Source organism: Mus musculus, chromosome 18 (genome assembly GCF_000001635.26).
Source record: "Mus musculus strain C57BL/6J chromosome 18, GRCm38.p6 C57BL/6J".
Classification (NCBI taxonomy): Eukaryota; Metazoa; Chordata; class Mammalia; order Rodentia; family Muridae; genus Mus; species Mus musculus.
The window spans coordinates 14,774,395-14,790,692 of NC_000084.6; the positions used below are offsets into that span (position 1 = coordinate 14,774,395).

A 16,298-nucleotide genomic window follows, 5' to 3' on the forward strand; every position below is an offset into this window, starting at 1 on the left:
AGGATGAGGCGTACATGTGTTTGCTTGTTTGTTTGTTTTCTTTTTAGGTTTTCCAGACAGGATTTTTCTGTGTATTCTTGGTTGTCCTGGAATTCAGTCTGCAGGCCAGGCTGATCTTGAACTCAGAGATCCTCCTGCCTCTGCCTCCCAAGTTCTGGGATTAAAGACCATTAATGTCCCGTGTTGCTTACATGTTCTTAAGTACACAGCAATAACAAACAAATGCAAACCAAGATAAAACAAAACAGACAGACAAACAAGACCCCTCATACTAGATAACACGCTCCTAACATAGCATGAGTCCATTCCTGCGGGACCCCTTACTTCCTCATCTCACTTTTGGACACTTGCACCCACGGGTATATTCCCAAAGAGTGGCTTTGGATGAATGTGCTCAAAGTATAGCAGTAATTTTTGGTGCTGTTCACCTGTTACATACAGACACTTTGAAGAATTCATTCTTTTTAACAGCTAACCATTTGCTAGTAGCTAACATTTTTCTCCAGACAGGACTTCCTGCAGCCCAGCCTAGTCTTGAGCTTTACTGTTGACAGCTGAGGATTGAATTCTACTTTCAGAGTGCTGAGATTATAGGTGCCAAGCTACTAATAGTTCTTTTTTATTAAAATTCCATCTCCTGACTGATCTGAGATATTGAGATAGCTCAATGCTTACGAGCACTTGCTGCTCCTTCCAGAGGACCTGAGTTTAGTTCTCAGGACCTATATCAAGCAGCTCAACTTTTGCTTCACAGGACTTCCTGCCTCTAAGGAAACCTGATCACACATGGCACACAACACACACACACACACACACACACACACACACACACACACACACACACGCACATGCACACACACACACACACAAATGTTTTTTAATATAACTATTCTTTTAAAAAAGCAATTCCAACACCCAACATTTAGAGGGTGGGGCAGGAAGAGCAGAAGTTTGAGATCATCTTCAGCTTAGCTAATGCAGGCTAGCCTGAGGTACACAAGACATTGTACCAATTGAAGTGGGAGGAGCGCCCCGAAGAGATGGTTAAGAGCATCAACTCTACAGTTAGGAGGACTCAGGGTTAGGAAACACGGGGGTGTTCTCACAAAGGGCTGAGGCTGGACATGAGACTGCTGAGGATTGTTGCCTTGTGATTTGTATGTATCTCCATTTGAATTAAAAGCTAGAAATGAGATTTTTGAGGACTCAGTCTATTAGCATACAGTGCTACATATCATTTCAGGGCTTAGCTGGGAGGAAGGCTAACATCAGAGCTGGTCTCTGCATTTCTAGATGCTACGTTTCACTTCATGGTGCCTCACAACTGTCTGTCACTCTAATTCTAGGGGACCTGTTGTTGCCCAGCTTCAAAGGTTCAGTAAAGCTGCACAGAGGCCATGAACAGACTGGGGAAAATGTACATCCACTCTGCAGACCAGGCTAGCCTCAAATTCAGACCATCCACTCTGCAGACCAGGCTAGCCTCAAATTCAAAAATCTGTCTCTATCTGCTGGGATTAAAGGCATGTATTACCATGCTTCCCAATTTCTGTTCATTCTTTAAGAGGTATTATCTGTGACTGCATAGATGGCTAAGGAGGTAAGAGTGTGTGTTGGTCTTCTAGAAGAATCCAGTTCTGTTTTCTTACCCACACTGAGCAGCTGGCAATGGCCTGAACTCCACCTCCAGGGAATTCAATGTCTGTAGGCATATGCACACGTGTGGCATACACACAAATAGACAGATTCAACATATAGAAATAGAAATAATCTTTAAAAGAGGGCTGGCGAGATGGCACAGCGGGTAAGAGCACTGACTGCTCTTCCAAAGGTCCTGAGTTCAAATCCCAGCAACCACATGGTGGCTTGCAACCATCCGTAATGAGATCTGATGCCCTCTTCTGGAATGTCTGAAGACAGTAAACTTACATATAATAAATAAATACATCTTTAAAAAGATATATATATTTAAAAAAGACTTTAATAAAAAATCTTTAAAAGATTACATTTTAAATAATAAACAGCTTTAGTGATTGAGAATATTAAACCAGTAATGGAGGCATAAAAATGGAAGTGATATCTTGGCCTAGTGGCATTTACCTATAATTGTAGCACTTGGGAAATTGAGTAAAGATGATTTTGAGTTTGAAGCCAGTCAGGGTTACACAGTAAAATCCTGTCTCATAAAAAATAAAAAAAGGAAGTGGGTTACACATTTAACCCTTTTAAAAATGTTTAGGCCATATTCCTTTCTAAAGGAAAAATGACAGAACATCATGCTGTACGAGTGCTGTGTTACAGAAGGTATTTCAATGAATTGATGAAAACCGCCATGCACCAGGTTCCGAGTATCCCCTGTGACGACATACGCTGAAAAATGCAATCGAAGCTTAGCCTCAGGAAGATTTTCTCAGGCAGACTTCATGTTTAATTTGTCTTAATTCCCTTTTAAACTTTAAATTTTTGTTATTGATTGTTGTTATTAGTGCTTGTGTATATGATAGAGGTAGGGGCACATGAGCCATGATACACATTAAAGGTAGAAAAACTGTGTGAAGTTGGTTTGCTTCTTGCTTTGTGTGGGTTCATGTTTGTGGTCAGGCTTGTGTGGCAAGCATCTTTATTTGATGATGAGCCAAGCATCTCACCAGTCTCAGAACGGTAAACTTTGATTGATTTCTAGAAAATATTCTAGGTGCTTGGAAGTTCAAATGAACAATAAGAGTAATTTAGTTTGTTCTTTCAGGAATTTTAACTTTAGCCTTTGGATTTACCCAGTTTAATCTGTATTCTTTTTGTATGTTCCTAATAGTGAATTACTGGAAATAATTTTGCATTTGTTCGCAGTTTTATTTTATTAAGGATATCTGAACATTTAATGACATGTGCCTTATTTCAAAGGCATAAGGCATCTGTACCACTTACATGCGCACTCAACACATACAAATACAAATAGAAGAAGTATGCTTCAGTATCATTAGTGTGTTGGTTTGAATAGGAATAGCCCCCATGGACTCATGTATTTGAATGTCAACAGGGTGTGGCGTTATTAGGAGGCATTAGGAGGTGTAGCCTTGTTAGAGGAAGCGCGTAACTAGGGCATGGGCTTTGAGGTCTCAAAAGCTCAAGACAGGTCCAGTGTCTTTCTCCTTCTGCTGCCTGTGGATCCAGATGTAGAACCCTCAGCTATCTGTCCAGCACAATGTCTGCCTGTGTGCCATCATGCTTCTTACTATGATGATAATGGACTAAACCTCTGAACTATAGGCCCATCCCAAATAAATGTTTTTCTTTATAAGAGCTGATGTAGTCATGGTATCTCTACATAGCAACAGAAACCCTAAGACAATTATGTTTACAAATTTTAACAGATAATCATAATACAATCAACTGATTTTTCTTCTTTTGTTCTTTTCATATTTAGAGACAAATGCATCATTTTATTCCCAAGCATTCTGCTTCAGTTTTTACAGAAATGTAACTCCAGCACTATTGAACTCCAAATCCAGGCCAGTGGCTACTAATGCTAGGTACAGAGGGGTATATTTTGGGGAATAAGAGAATGAAATTTCCCATCATTAGATAAATGATAAAGCAAATTGTAGAAAGAAATGTGTAAGAATGTGCATGCCTAGTTTGGCCACCTGTACCTTGTAGTAGTGACATGCAGGCTTCTTCTGCAGGGTCCCAAATCTCTGTCCTTGCTTAGTCCTACCACATTCTCCTTCACCTGAGCCAACAGTTAGGCTTCTCCCTGGACCTGTCATACCTTCATCTACCCTCAGGAACTTTGCACTGCCTCTACCATTCCACTGCATATATAGACTTCCCACAACCTTCTCCAGGATCTAGTCTTGTGGCTAATCCTGACCTTTTTATCCATATTTTTTCTCATAATTTACAATATCTATCCTGGGTCCACAATTGTACAAGCTTAGTCTGGACTTCCCTGCCTCCACTGCAGAGGAACTCCAGTGTTAGGCGAGTATCTGCCACAGGATTCTCTCACACCACATATAACCTTTTCACTCAGGCCTATCAGCACCCATATGCCCAGCTTGAAACAGGAAGCACATCCTGTATACCAGCCCAGTCCTGTCTGCCCACCTGACTGCATTCCACCCAAGCTACATCCAACCTCTTTCCACCCAACCTGCCCCTACTTCTCTTTTCCCCAACGCTGTTCTATCCACAATTAACTTAAAACCAACAAAGAAAGTCCACATGCTCCTATCTCATCACAGGAAGACCAACAATCTGACAGATCAAGGCAGTATCTTCTCCCCAAACCTACCAGTCCTATAGAAATTCCTGCCAATGAGAATTACCCAGTGAACTAGGACAAAGAAATTAAAAGAACAGTCATAAGCCTTCACAAAGAAATCAAGGAGTTGAAAGAAGATAGAAAGAAAGAAACATCTCAATAAAGTCAAGGAGAAAAAGTTAAAGGAGAATAAAAATCCGAGTGACACCCAAGGTACATGAGGTTGATGATGGATGGAATAAAGAATGATGGGGACCAGTGAGGACTTGAGAATGGAACTCAGTAGAGACGGGGGCACTGACAAGGACTCATGGGAAGATGAAGATAGAGTTGAAACACCCAACAGCCCAACTAGAAAACTCAAAAGGGAAGCCTTACAAATAAAATGAACCAAACAGAAGACAGAATATCATGTTTCAAAGATAAAACAGAAGATCTAGACGAAGTAAGCAATGAACATGAAAACATTTAGAATACACAGCAAAAGAACACATAGGAAATGAAAAACAAAACAAAACAAAACAAAACAACCCCAAACCTTCAAATCATAGGCATAAACAAGGGAGAAAAATTCCAAGTCCATGGCATAGACCAGATCTTCAACAAGATCATAAAAGAAAACTTCCCCTAAGTGAGGAAAGACATACCCATACAGATTTAAGAAGCAGCATACAGACCACCAGAGAAGACTAGAAAAGAAAATCTCCACGGCATATCACAGTCAAAATACCACATATATATCACAAAGTGTACGGAAAGCTGCAAGAGAAAAACCTTGGCAGTAGCCAAACCTCTTTTAAGATCGGCTCAACTAGAGGGAGACCATTCCTGGAACTGGGACTCTAACTACTCATTGCTGCTGAAACCATCCTATTATAGTGCCTGCTACTAATTTACTCAACCAGATTAATCCCTAGGGACAATCTCTGAACATTTGTCCCTACACTCACAGATAAGTGTAGCCTTTATGGATCATCAAGGAAACCTCCCTTTGCAACAGTTAGATACCACTATGTTAAACCACAACCAACTAAAATGCAGAGTTGTGGAGCCTGGTTCCAATGGATACAAATCACTTTTGTACTTAAGGCTCAGGGAGCATTGCAAGTACCAGAGGATTAAAAATGCTGTGAGATTATGTCTCCTAGTAGTTTCAGGAGCTACATCCATAAAAACCTCACCCACATGACTGCCCAAATGTGAGCTGAACCAGGATGACACCAGTATGGATATGCCAAAGTGGATAGGGAAATTCCATGAGGCCTCAAGCTTACACAAAGAACTACAGCAACTCAATAAAGCTGGGAGCCAGAGGGCTGGCTCACCCCAGGGATGAGCACAACAATTGGTTGTCCAGTGCCCAATAGTCAGCACTGAAAACATACCTACAAGTAACACTATATGGACTCATCATGTTCTATTTGGAAATGTATGTGTATATACAAATACATACATGTATGTAGTAACAACTCATAAAAGAAGAGGCCATGAATTTGAAGGAGATGGGGGAAGGGGACAGGGGAGGTGTCAGAGGGAGGATAGGGAAAGAGAAAGGTTGGGGTTTCTGTTGTTGCAATGAAACACCATGACTAAAAGCGAGTAAAGCAGGACAGTGTGTATTTGGCTGATACTGCCATACCTCTTCATAACTGAAGGGAGCCAGGGCAGGAACTGGAAAAGGGCAGGAACCTGGAGGCAGGAGCTGATGCAGAGGCCATGAAGTTCTGCTTATAGTCTTGCTCCTCATGGCTTGCTCAGCCAATTTTCTTTTAGAACTCAAGCCCAAGCCCAAGGATGGCACTAACCACAATGGGCTGGACACCCATCACCACCATCCCCATCAATCACTAATTAAGAAATGCTCTATAGCTGCAGCTTATGGAGACATTTTCTCAATTGAGGCTCCTTCCTTTTAGGTAACTCCAGCCTATGTCAAGCTGACACAAAACCATCCAGCTCAGTAGTTAAAATATAATTAAAAAAAAAAGCCATGGTCTACAAAGTATGTGCTGCCAGTGTTTGTGGGCTTGGCTTTTCCTTAAGGCTAAGACTTTCACCAAAGGTGAGGAAAAAAAATAGAAAGAAAGGAAGGAAGGAAGAAAACAAAGAGGGAAAGAAAAAGCTGGGTGTGGTAGTTATGCTGGGAGAAAAATCAAGGCTAATTCATCTACTCAGCTTTTGATGAACCGGACTAAAATTTAAATTGCCAACACTGTTTTTGCTTTGCTTAAATGTTGCTTGGCTTTATTCAATCCAACCTCTTACCAAATATTTATTAAATATATTTATGCCCAAGGAATTCTGCCAGACAGTGTAAGAGCCTTCCGTTGGGGGAGTCAGCATCAATGTGATCTAGAAAACTGTAGACTGGGGTGGGAGATGGAGAGAGTTGCAAGTGAACTGAACCACAGATAAGTTTAGTTTATTTTGAGACAAGGACTGGCAAAGCTGGTCATGAGCTTCCTATCCTCCTGCCTCTGTTCACTGTCAACATGAGCAGAGCTTTCACCTGGACTGGATGAGGTATGTGAGACATACAGCGGAACAAGCACGTATGGAGATTTCTATATCAAGTGAGGAACATCCAGGTTTACAGAGATGGAGAAGACTAAAAACGGAAATGAGATTGACGGTTATTTGGGAAGCTACAACACAATACTACTCTACATCAGTGCAATGGTTTAGCTAGTAATGGTGTTTACTAAAGACTTGAGTTTAATACCAGGACCCACATGGTTGCACACACACTGTGGTATGCATTCCCCAACCCCCCAATAAATAATTGTGATAGAAGCCTATCCAACTGTGATAAGAAGTCTGAGAAGTCCAAAAAAAAAAAAAAAAAAAAAAAAAAAAGACAGATTTGGTGTCTGATAAGAGCGGCTTCCTAGACCGTCATCTTTTTATTGTAAACTTACATTGTATGACAGGAGAGGCAAAGGGATTCTCTCAGAACACTTTTAAAAGTATATTTTTGTTTGTTTTTAAATTTTGGTGGACATTAAGTTTTGGTGATTATTTTATTTTTTCTATTTTATTATTTTTTTTTATTACATGTATGTGTCTCTGTGTGGACATGTGCACATGAGTTCTGGTGCCCACAGTGGACAGGTTGTCAGATCTGGAGCTGTTTGGTGTGCTTGCTGGGAATGAATTCAGGCCCTCTGAAATAACAGTAGGTGTGCTTACTACGGAGTCCTAATTATTTTAATATTAATATTTAGGTTTTTTGTTTTTTGGGTTTTTTTTTTTTTTTTTTTTTTTTTGGTTTTTTGAGACAGGGTTTCTCTGTATAGCCCTGGCTGTCCTGGAACTCACTTTGTAGACCAGGCTGGCCTCGAACTCAGAAATTCGCCTGCTTCTGCATCCTGAGTGCTGGGATTAAAGGCGTGCGCCACCACGCCCGGCCTTAACATTAATATTTAATGTATGATTTTTGTTTGTTTATTTAAGAGAGGGTCTTGCTATGTAACCCTGGCTGGCCTGGAACTTTCTGTATAGCAACTCAGGAAGAGAGGGAAGAGGGGAGGGGAGAGAATAAGTTCCAGGAAAGCCAGCAAGAAACCCGGTCTCCGGATTCTCCCTCCCAGCCTCCCGCCCCCCACACCCCAAAAAAGATTTTAGAGCTGGAGTTTGAAGATTAAGAATCAAAAGACCTGTCCTAGTTTTCCGGAAGATAACGTGTAAACAGGTTAACAATTTAAATATGCTACGAAATGCTCAGCAGGCAGGAAGAAGCCGAGGCGGGGTTACCTCACTTTCAAGTCAGGAGGAGTTCCAGAGGATCCTAAACTACAGAGTAAAAAGAAAATATCCAGGTGTGGAGGTGTGGCGGGGCGAGCCTTGAATCCTAGCCCTAGGGAGGTAGAGATAAGGCGCTCTCTGAGTTCAAGGCCAGCTAGGGCTAAATAGTGAGACCCTGTCTAAACAAAATTCAGTAAAAACAAGCTAAAAGTGGACAGAGACATATAAACCAGTGAGGAGGAATAAAAAAATTTCCAGTTTGTTTTAGCTATTTAAAGTCTAAAATAATACTTTAGGAACTGTAAACGTATACACTATTCTGATTTTCCCAGTGTCTACTGTTATGAAAATTTTTGCCAGGCTTTCCAGGGACGCCGGAAAAAAACAGAAAAACAAAAAACCCAAAACAAAACACCCGGAAACCAGACAAACCCAAAGCGAGAGTTACTGAATTCCACCTTGTCAAGAGTCAGTTCTCCGCACTTTTTTCTTAATGTATAACATCCTAGGAGAGGCGAGTGGAGGCGTTCTGAGGCGCTTAGGCCGGGGCAAGCCAGCGGAGCAAGCAAGCAAGCAAGCAAGGCGCGCCCTGTCGCAGGTCGCCCGGTGCTGCTAGCCGCTCGCACGTGATAACTTTCCGGGAACCTGCGCCTCTGAGCTTCAGATTCTGCTGAAGACTCGGAGCTACTCCGGAGCCGCCCAGCGTGACGTCACTAGCGCGATTCCTCTCGCTGGCCAATCAGAAGGTCGAACTTCAGGGAAGCCCCGGGCGGCGGGGGCTGCCAGGGCGCGTGCGCAAGGGCTCCGCGTGGCTATATAAACATGGCTGGCTGAGCCGCGCCGGGGTTTGTGCGGAGCGCGTGTGGGTCGCCTGCGGACTCTGCGGGTCTGTAGGATTTTGAATTTCTGGCGCGGAAGCTCCGAGTTAAAGCTCCCCGGGTGGGAACTGAAGTGACGCCCTGAGGGAGCTGCCGGTCCGGGCGCTTCTGCCGCGGGACCCGGGCTGAGCGCGCACGTGTGAGCGCCGCTGAGGGAGTGCCCGGCGGTGTCGCCGCCAGCCGGGCCCGGAGCGCGCGTGTGCTCCGCGATGCTGCGGCGCCCGGACTGCACCCGAGTCTCCTGCCGCTCGCCCCGGCTCGCCTCGCTTCAGTTCCGGGAAGGGCAGCGTCGCTGCCGCTGAGCCTCCGAGGGCATGCCGGCGGGCCTCACGGAGCCGGCCGGCGCCGCTGCTCCTGTAGTCTCGAGCGCGTCGGGGGCCGTGACCATGGCTCCGGTCGCCGCGCTGCCCGTCCGGGTGGAGGGCACCCCGGTGGCCCTGGGCCCTGTGACTAAGGCTCCTGTCAGTGTTTGCGTGGAGTCTGTGGCGCCCCAGCCCTTGCCAGCCCCAGTGGGGACTCTAGTGACCAAAGTGGTTCCTGTCACTGCCCTTCCTAAACTCGGCAGCCCTAGGCTGCCCGCTCCTCAGATAGTCACCGTGAAAACGCCGGGCACCACGACAATCCAACTACCGGCTAATTTGCAGCTTCCTCCAGGTATGTGAAATACCCCTGCTCGCCTGAGGTGACTCGGGGACATAGCATCCCCCCCTACGCCCCACCCCTGTAACTCTAAGGAACTTGAGCCAAGAGCCCTTCCTAGTCCTGACTTTGCAGCGAGTCTGCGGGCAGTGATTTGGCCTCACCATTAATATAACCTCTAGGTTGATTACTGCATTTCGTATTTAAGGAAACTGTCCTTTCACCCAAGATTCAGTCACGACGTGGAAGAGGCACTTTCAGGACCGCCTTGGAGGCATTGGCTGGCATCTAGATGAGGACATAGGGACTCTCTAGAGTTAATTTTCATGTGGAGAAAGTACCAGTAAAAAAAGATGCCTTTTTTTTAAAAGAAAGTTTTTGAAACTTCAGGCAAAGAGGTTTTTAAGCAAGTTAAAGTAAGTTTACAGCGGAAGCTATTCCATTTTGTTTTGTTTTTCTTTTGAGATGCGATCTCCTGTAGCCTAGGCTGGCTTTGAACTCCCTTGCGTAGGGGTGGATTTCCTTAAATTCTTGTCTTCTAACAAGAGCTAGGATTGCTTACTTGTATGTGCAACTGCATCTGGTCAAATCGTTCTACACTATCTTAAGTGTTCAATAAATGTAATTTTAAGTTAAAAGATTCCTTTTGGTAGGGAACAAGTGCCCAGGTTGACAAATCTGAGTTGTGCAACTGTTGTATTTGAAGTGATATGTGAGTGTTAATGAGTCTTTAGTTGTCTTTGGGGGCTGGAGAGGGGAGGGGGGTTCCAGACAGGTTTCTCTGTGCCAGGAACTGCCCTTGTGGACCAGGCTCGCCTCAAATTCACAGAGATCAGCCTGTGCGCTGAGAAAAAGACACTTTTTGTTGTTAATTATTTCATGTGCATTGGTGTGAGGGTGTCAGATTCCTTGAAACTGTAGTTATGGACAGTTGTGAGCTGTCATGTGGATGCTGGGAATTGAACTTGGGTCCTCTGGAGGAGCAGCCAGGGCTCTTAACCAGTGAGCCATCTCTCCAGCCCTTCTTGTTTGCTTTTTCTTTGGAGGCTTATTACTCTGTTGGACTGTTTTATGATTTGCATAAAAGTTTTGCTTTTTGATAATTTACATCATGTGAATATTTTACTGTTGTCACTTGTTCCTTAATTGAAAAATATCTTGAATTTGTCTTTCATTAATTTTTCTAAGCAGAAAGTGGAAATTGAACATATTGGTGGTGCTAAAAAATTCTGCCAAGAAAACCTTTATTAAGCCTGGCAGTGGTGGCATACTCTTTTAAACCCAGCACTTGGGATGCAGAGGCAGGCAGATCTCTGTGAGTGTGAGGCCAGCCTAGTTTAGAGAGCTCTAGGACAGCCAGGGCTATACAAAAATGGGAACATTAATTGAAAAGATTTCTTTAATATCCTCTAGCAAAAGGACAGAGGGTCTTTTTTGGTGGTGGTGGGGGTGTGTGTAGGCTAGTTTTTTGTCAACTTGATGCAAACTAAAGTTACCAGAGAGGAGGAAGCCTCAATTGAGAAAATGCTTCCATAAAATCAGGCTTTTAGACAAGCCTGTATGGCATTTTCTTAATTAATGATTATGTGAGAGGGCCCAGCCTATTGTGGGTGGTTCTATTCCTGGCCTGGTGGTCCTGGGTTCTATAAGAAGGCAGGCTGAACAAGCCTTGGAGAGCAAGCTAGTAAGCAGCACTCCTCTGGCTTCTCCATCAGCTTCTGCCTCCAGGTTCCTGCCCTGCTTTTTATAATGAACTGTTATTTGGAACTTGGGAAATAAACCCTTTCCTCCCTATGTTGCTTTGGTCATGGTGTTTCATCATAGGAGTAGGAACCCTAATTAAGACTGAGAGCTAATGCTGTATTTGGTTATGGACACCCTGAGCAGATTATGTTATGCACATTTCACAAAACTCTGTGTTGTATGGTACACAAGGTACCTCTACTGGTAAAATCAGTATATCATTGTATATTTGACAGTTTGCTATCACGTTACTATCTTGTCTACAGTCTTATAAAGTCGTGGTGAATGTATTGAATGAAATTACTTGCTGATTGTCTACAAGGTACATTCTTGTCTTGTCAATGAAGTGTGTGCCCTGCCCTCCCCTTGGGTTTCTTTGTGTAGCCCTGGTTGTCCAGAATTCACTCAGTAGACCAGGGTGGCCTAACTCTAAGACAGCCACCTGCCTCTTCCTCCAGAGTGCTGAGATTAAAGGCATGCCACCTAGCATCATTGAAGTTTTTTTCAGAAAGTCAAAACAAGTATTTAAGGTAGAAAACATAGTCAAGGTGATAAGCTTGCTGATAAGTTGTAGCAAGTTATTTTACTGAGGGCTTGCCATGGTCACTTTTAATACAGTATTATTGCTTTTACTCTGTCCTCATAACGGTCAGGTAGCAAATAGGAAAAGAACTCTGTAAGGATAGATGATTGCCTAATCAATGCCAGGCAAATAACTTATATAAGTCAAAGGGGATTTAAATACAGATTTATTTTAGTATAAATATACAGTACAGTATATTACTGAAGAAGCTCTATAAAGAGAGGACAAACTTTTAAAGGACTTGTTAGTGGTAGAAGAACATGAGAGGTACCTGAAGAGTTGCTTGGGGACATGTCTACTGGTATGTAGCAGAGGAGCCAATAGAATGAAATGACATTGGCTTACTATAGGTTATAAATTCTATACAATTCACATGCACTTATTTTTTTTTAAGATTTATTTTATTTATATGAGTACACTGTAGCTGTCTTCAGACACACCAGAAGAGGGCATCAGATTCCATTACAGATGGTTGTGAGCCACCATGTGGTTGATGGGAATTGAACTCAGGACCTTTGGAAGAGCAGTCAGTGCTCTTAACCGCTGAGCCCCACATGCACTTATTAACAGTTAGTTCCTCAAGAATGTGTCTCAGTTCTTAATTTACCAAGATAAATTCTTTTGAGTACTTAACTTTTTTCAGAGTTTCCTTTAAATAGATCTTGTTTTTAAAAGTACTTATATCTAGCCAGGTTTGAGGGCGCACAATTCCTGTATTAGAACACTCAGGAGTTTAAGGCCATGTTGGTGCCTATAATTCCAGTGAGGAGGCTGAGCTAGGAGGATGGCCTCAGGGTTGAGGTCAGCATGGCCTACAATGCAGTAAGGTCCTATCTCAAACCCAGGGGCTAGGTAGATGATTTGACTGATAGAAGCACTAGCCACACAAGATTGAATTTTATCCCTTAACACAGTGGCTTTCAACCTTCCTAACACCGTGACCCTTAATACAGTTCCTAATGTTGTGCTGACCCCAACCATAACATTACTTCATTGCGTCTTCGTAACTAATGTTGCTACTGTTATGAATTGAGGCTATCTGGTATGTGACCGTGGTGGGAGAGGCTTCTCCCACCAGTTGAGAACTGGTTTTCAGGCGTGGTGGCAAGCTCATTTATCTACTAAGATATTTCAGGAGCCAAATGTTTAATTTTTAATGGCAGTATGATTTATTATTTAATAATTCACTTATTGTCCATTTATGTTGCTTGTTTATTATCTTTTATTATTTACTCAAGTAGATGTTTTTACATTTAGGTTATGTTATACATTATGATTTTTAGAGGGAGATAGATAACATACCCAGTGGTATACTTTGTTATGTACTGATAATTGCAACATGCTCTGGATTCTGTGCTAAATACTATGAATACAACTGTAAATAAAGTAGAAAACATTTTTCCCTTGGAAATCTGATAGATTTCCTGAATTTCCATAGATTACTTTGGGTTTAATTTTTCTGTTATTTTTGAAAAATAATCAATGCATTCATAAAACTAACACCAAATATGCAAAGTAATAATCACTTGGAGTCTTACGTGTCTGATTTTAGTGGTGAAATTTAAAGAGGGAAATAAAAACCTGTGCTGGCAAATCAGTCTCTGTTTTGATCAATGAAGGGTGATTAAAACCTAGTCTTTTGCTGGGCGTGGTGATGCACCTTTTAATCCCAGCACTTGGGGAGGCAGAGGCAGAGGCAGAGGCAGGCGGATTTCTGAGTTTGAGGCCAGCCTGGTCTACAAAGTGAGTTCCAGGACAGCCAGGGACACACAGAAAAACCAAAAAAGAAAAAAAAAAAACTAGTCTTTTATTTTACTTACAATAAATTTAGGAAATGAGAAAAGGGCAATATAAGTAGGTTTAAACTCAATATGGGAAATTATTATGCAAAAATGAAAGGATTTTGGCCCATGGTACCTAGAGAAAAATACAATTTAGGCATATACATGTTTATTGAACTCAGTAGGAAACTGTAACTAAGCTGATTTTGTATGGAACTTTGGTTTCTTATGGATGCTAAAGGGAAACATTTTGTTTGCTTAGTAAGGTTTTGTGTTCCTAGTCTGCTTTTGAAAGAGTAGGCTGTCTATCTCATTTCTCCTAACTCTAGGTTGAGAAGAGATTTAAAAAAGCTACCAGTCAGGTATTTTGAATTATAGAATTTGAGTTAGAATCTTTCTACATCTAGATTCTTATAGAGTTGCTATTCTTTCAGGAACAGATTATGAGAATACTGAAAAATCAAAGAGCCTCCATCCAGATCAGACCCTGCCATTGAAACACAGAAATTCACAGAGCAAAAAAGCAAAAAACAATTATGTATGAGGTAGAAACTGGATAGTAGTACACTTTTTTCTTTTTTTAAAAAATTAAGTATTTTAATTTATTAATTTATTTATATTTCAAATGTTCTCCCGCTTCCCAGTCGTCCCCCCCACAGTCTCCCCAACCTCTATCCCCCTTCCCCCTCACCTCTAAGAGGGTGCTCCTCTGTCCACCTACTCCCATCTTACCCCTCTAGCATCCCCCTTCTCTGGTGCATCAAGTTTCCACAGGACCAAGTACATCCTCTCCCACTGAGGCCAGAGAAGGCAGTCCTCTGCTACATATGTAGTTGGGGCTACAGACCAGCCCATATATGCTCTTTGGTTGGTGGCTTAGTCCCTGGGAGGGCTGAGGGGTCTGGTTAGTTGATACTGTCATTTTTCCTATGATGTTGCCAGCTCCTTCAGTCAGTCCTTCCCCTAACTCTTCTATAGGGGTCCCCAGGCTCAGTACAATGGCTGGCTGTGAGTATCTGCATCTGTCTCAGACAGGTGCTGATAGAGCCTCTCAGAAGACAGCCATGCCAGGCTCATGTCTGCAAGCACATTTTGGCATCAGCAATAGTGTTGGGGTTTGGTGGCTGTGCATGGGATGGATCCCAATTTGGGGAGGTCCCTGGATGGCTTTCCTTCAGTCTCTGCTCCATTTTTTTGTCCCTGCGTTTCCTTTAGACAAGAACAATTCTGAGTCAAAATTTTTGAGATTGGTGGGTGGCCCCATTCTTCAACTGGGGGCCATGTCTATCTACTGGAGGTGGTCTCTTCAGGTTCCATCTCCCCACGGTTGGGTATTTCAGCTAATGTTGTCCCCATTGGGTCCTGGGAACCTCTCACATCCCTGGTGTCTGGGACTTTTTAGTGGTTTTCCCCAACCCCCACCCCATACTGCTACACATTTTTATTCATTCTTCTGGCCCTCTGGGCTTCTCTCCTGTCTCCCCCCCATACTTGATTCTGACCCCTTTTTTTCCTCCTCCTCTCCTCTCCCACCTAGACCCCTTCCTCCCTCTGCCTCCTGTGATTATTTTGTTTCCCCCTTCTAAGTGGGATTGAAGCATCCACACTTGGGCCTTCCTTCTTGTTAAATTTCATATGGTCTGTGAGTTGTATCGTGGCTATTCTGAGCTTTTGGGCTAATATCCACTTATCAGTGAGTATATACCATGTATGTATTTTTGGATCTGAGTTACATCACTCAGGATATTTTCTAGTTCCATCTATTTGCCTGCAAAATTCATAATGTCCTCGTTTTTAATAACTAAGTAGTATTCCATTGTGTAAATGTACTGCATTTTCTGTATTCATTTCTCAGTTAAGGGACATCTGGGTTGTTTCTAGCTTTTGGCTATTATAAATAAGGCTGCATGAGCATAGTGGAGTACCTGTCCTTGTGATATGGTAGAGCATATGGTAGAGGTATAGGCCCAGGAGTGGTATAGCTGAGTCTTCAGGTAGAACTATTGCCAATTTTCTGAGAAACCACCAGATTGATTTCCAAAATGGTTGTACCAGCTTGCAATCCCACCAGTAGTGGAGGAGTGCCGGTTCCTTTTTCTTCACATCCTTGCCAGCGTCTATGGTAGCCACTTTTTGATCTTAGCCATTCTGATTGGTGTAATGTGGAATCCCAGGGTTGTTTTGATTTGCATTTCCCTGATGACTAAGGATGTTGAACATTCTGTTAGGTGCTTCTCAGCCAATGGAGATTCCTCAGTTCAGAATTCTCTGTTTAGCTCTGTACCCCATTTTTAAATAGGGTTACTTGGTTCTCTGGAGTCCAGCTTCTTGAGTTCTACTCTGCCGAATGTAGGCATAGTAAAGATCTTTTCCCAATCTGTAGGTTTCCATTTTGTTCTGTTGATAGTGCCCTCTGCCTTACAGAAGCTTTTCAATTTCATAAGGTCCCATCATCAATTGTTGATCTTAGACATGAGCCATTGGAGTTCTGTTCAGCAAAATTTCCCCTGTGCTGATATGTTCAAGGCTCTTACCTATTTTCTCATCTATTAGATTCAGTGTATCTGGTTTTATGTGGAAGTCCTTGATCCACTTGGACTTGACCTTTGTACAAGAAGATAAATATGGATCAATTTGCATTCTTCTACATGCAGATTGTCAGTTCA

The 16,298-nt window shown here is 42.6% G+C and overlaps 1 protein-coding gene across 4 annotated transcripts in view; it reads left to right on the plus strand.

The window, feature by feature from the left end:
* The first annotated feature begins 8,806 nt into the window (after positions 1-8,806).
* Taf4b (TATA-box binding protein associated factor 4b) overlaps positions 8,807-16,298 on the plus strand; it is a 177,224-nt gene continuing 169,732 nt past the window's right edge. For 3 of the 4 annotated variants that reach the window (NM_001100449.2, NM_001369357.1, NM_001369358.1), the window contains exon 1: positions 8,851-9,540. In NM_001100449.2, coding sequence (NP_001093919.1) covers positions 9,201-9,540 — 340 coding nt within the window. In that variant the 5' untranslated portion in view covers positions 8,851-9,200. Of the gene's footprint in view, positions 9,541-16,298 lie in introns of all 4 variants that reach the window. The other variant, XR_877141.1, reaches the window with a different exon arrangement.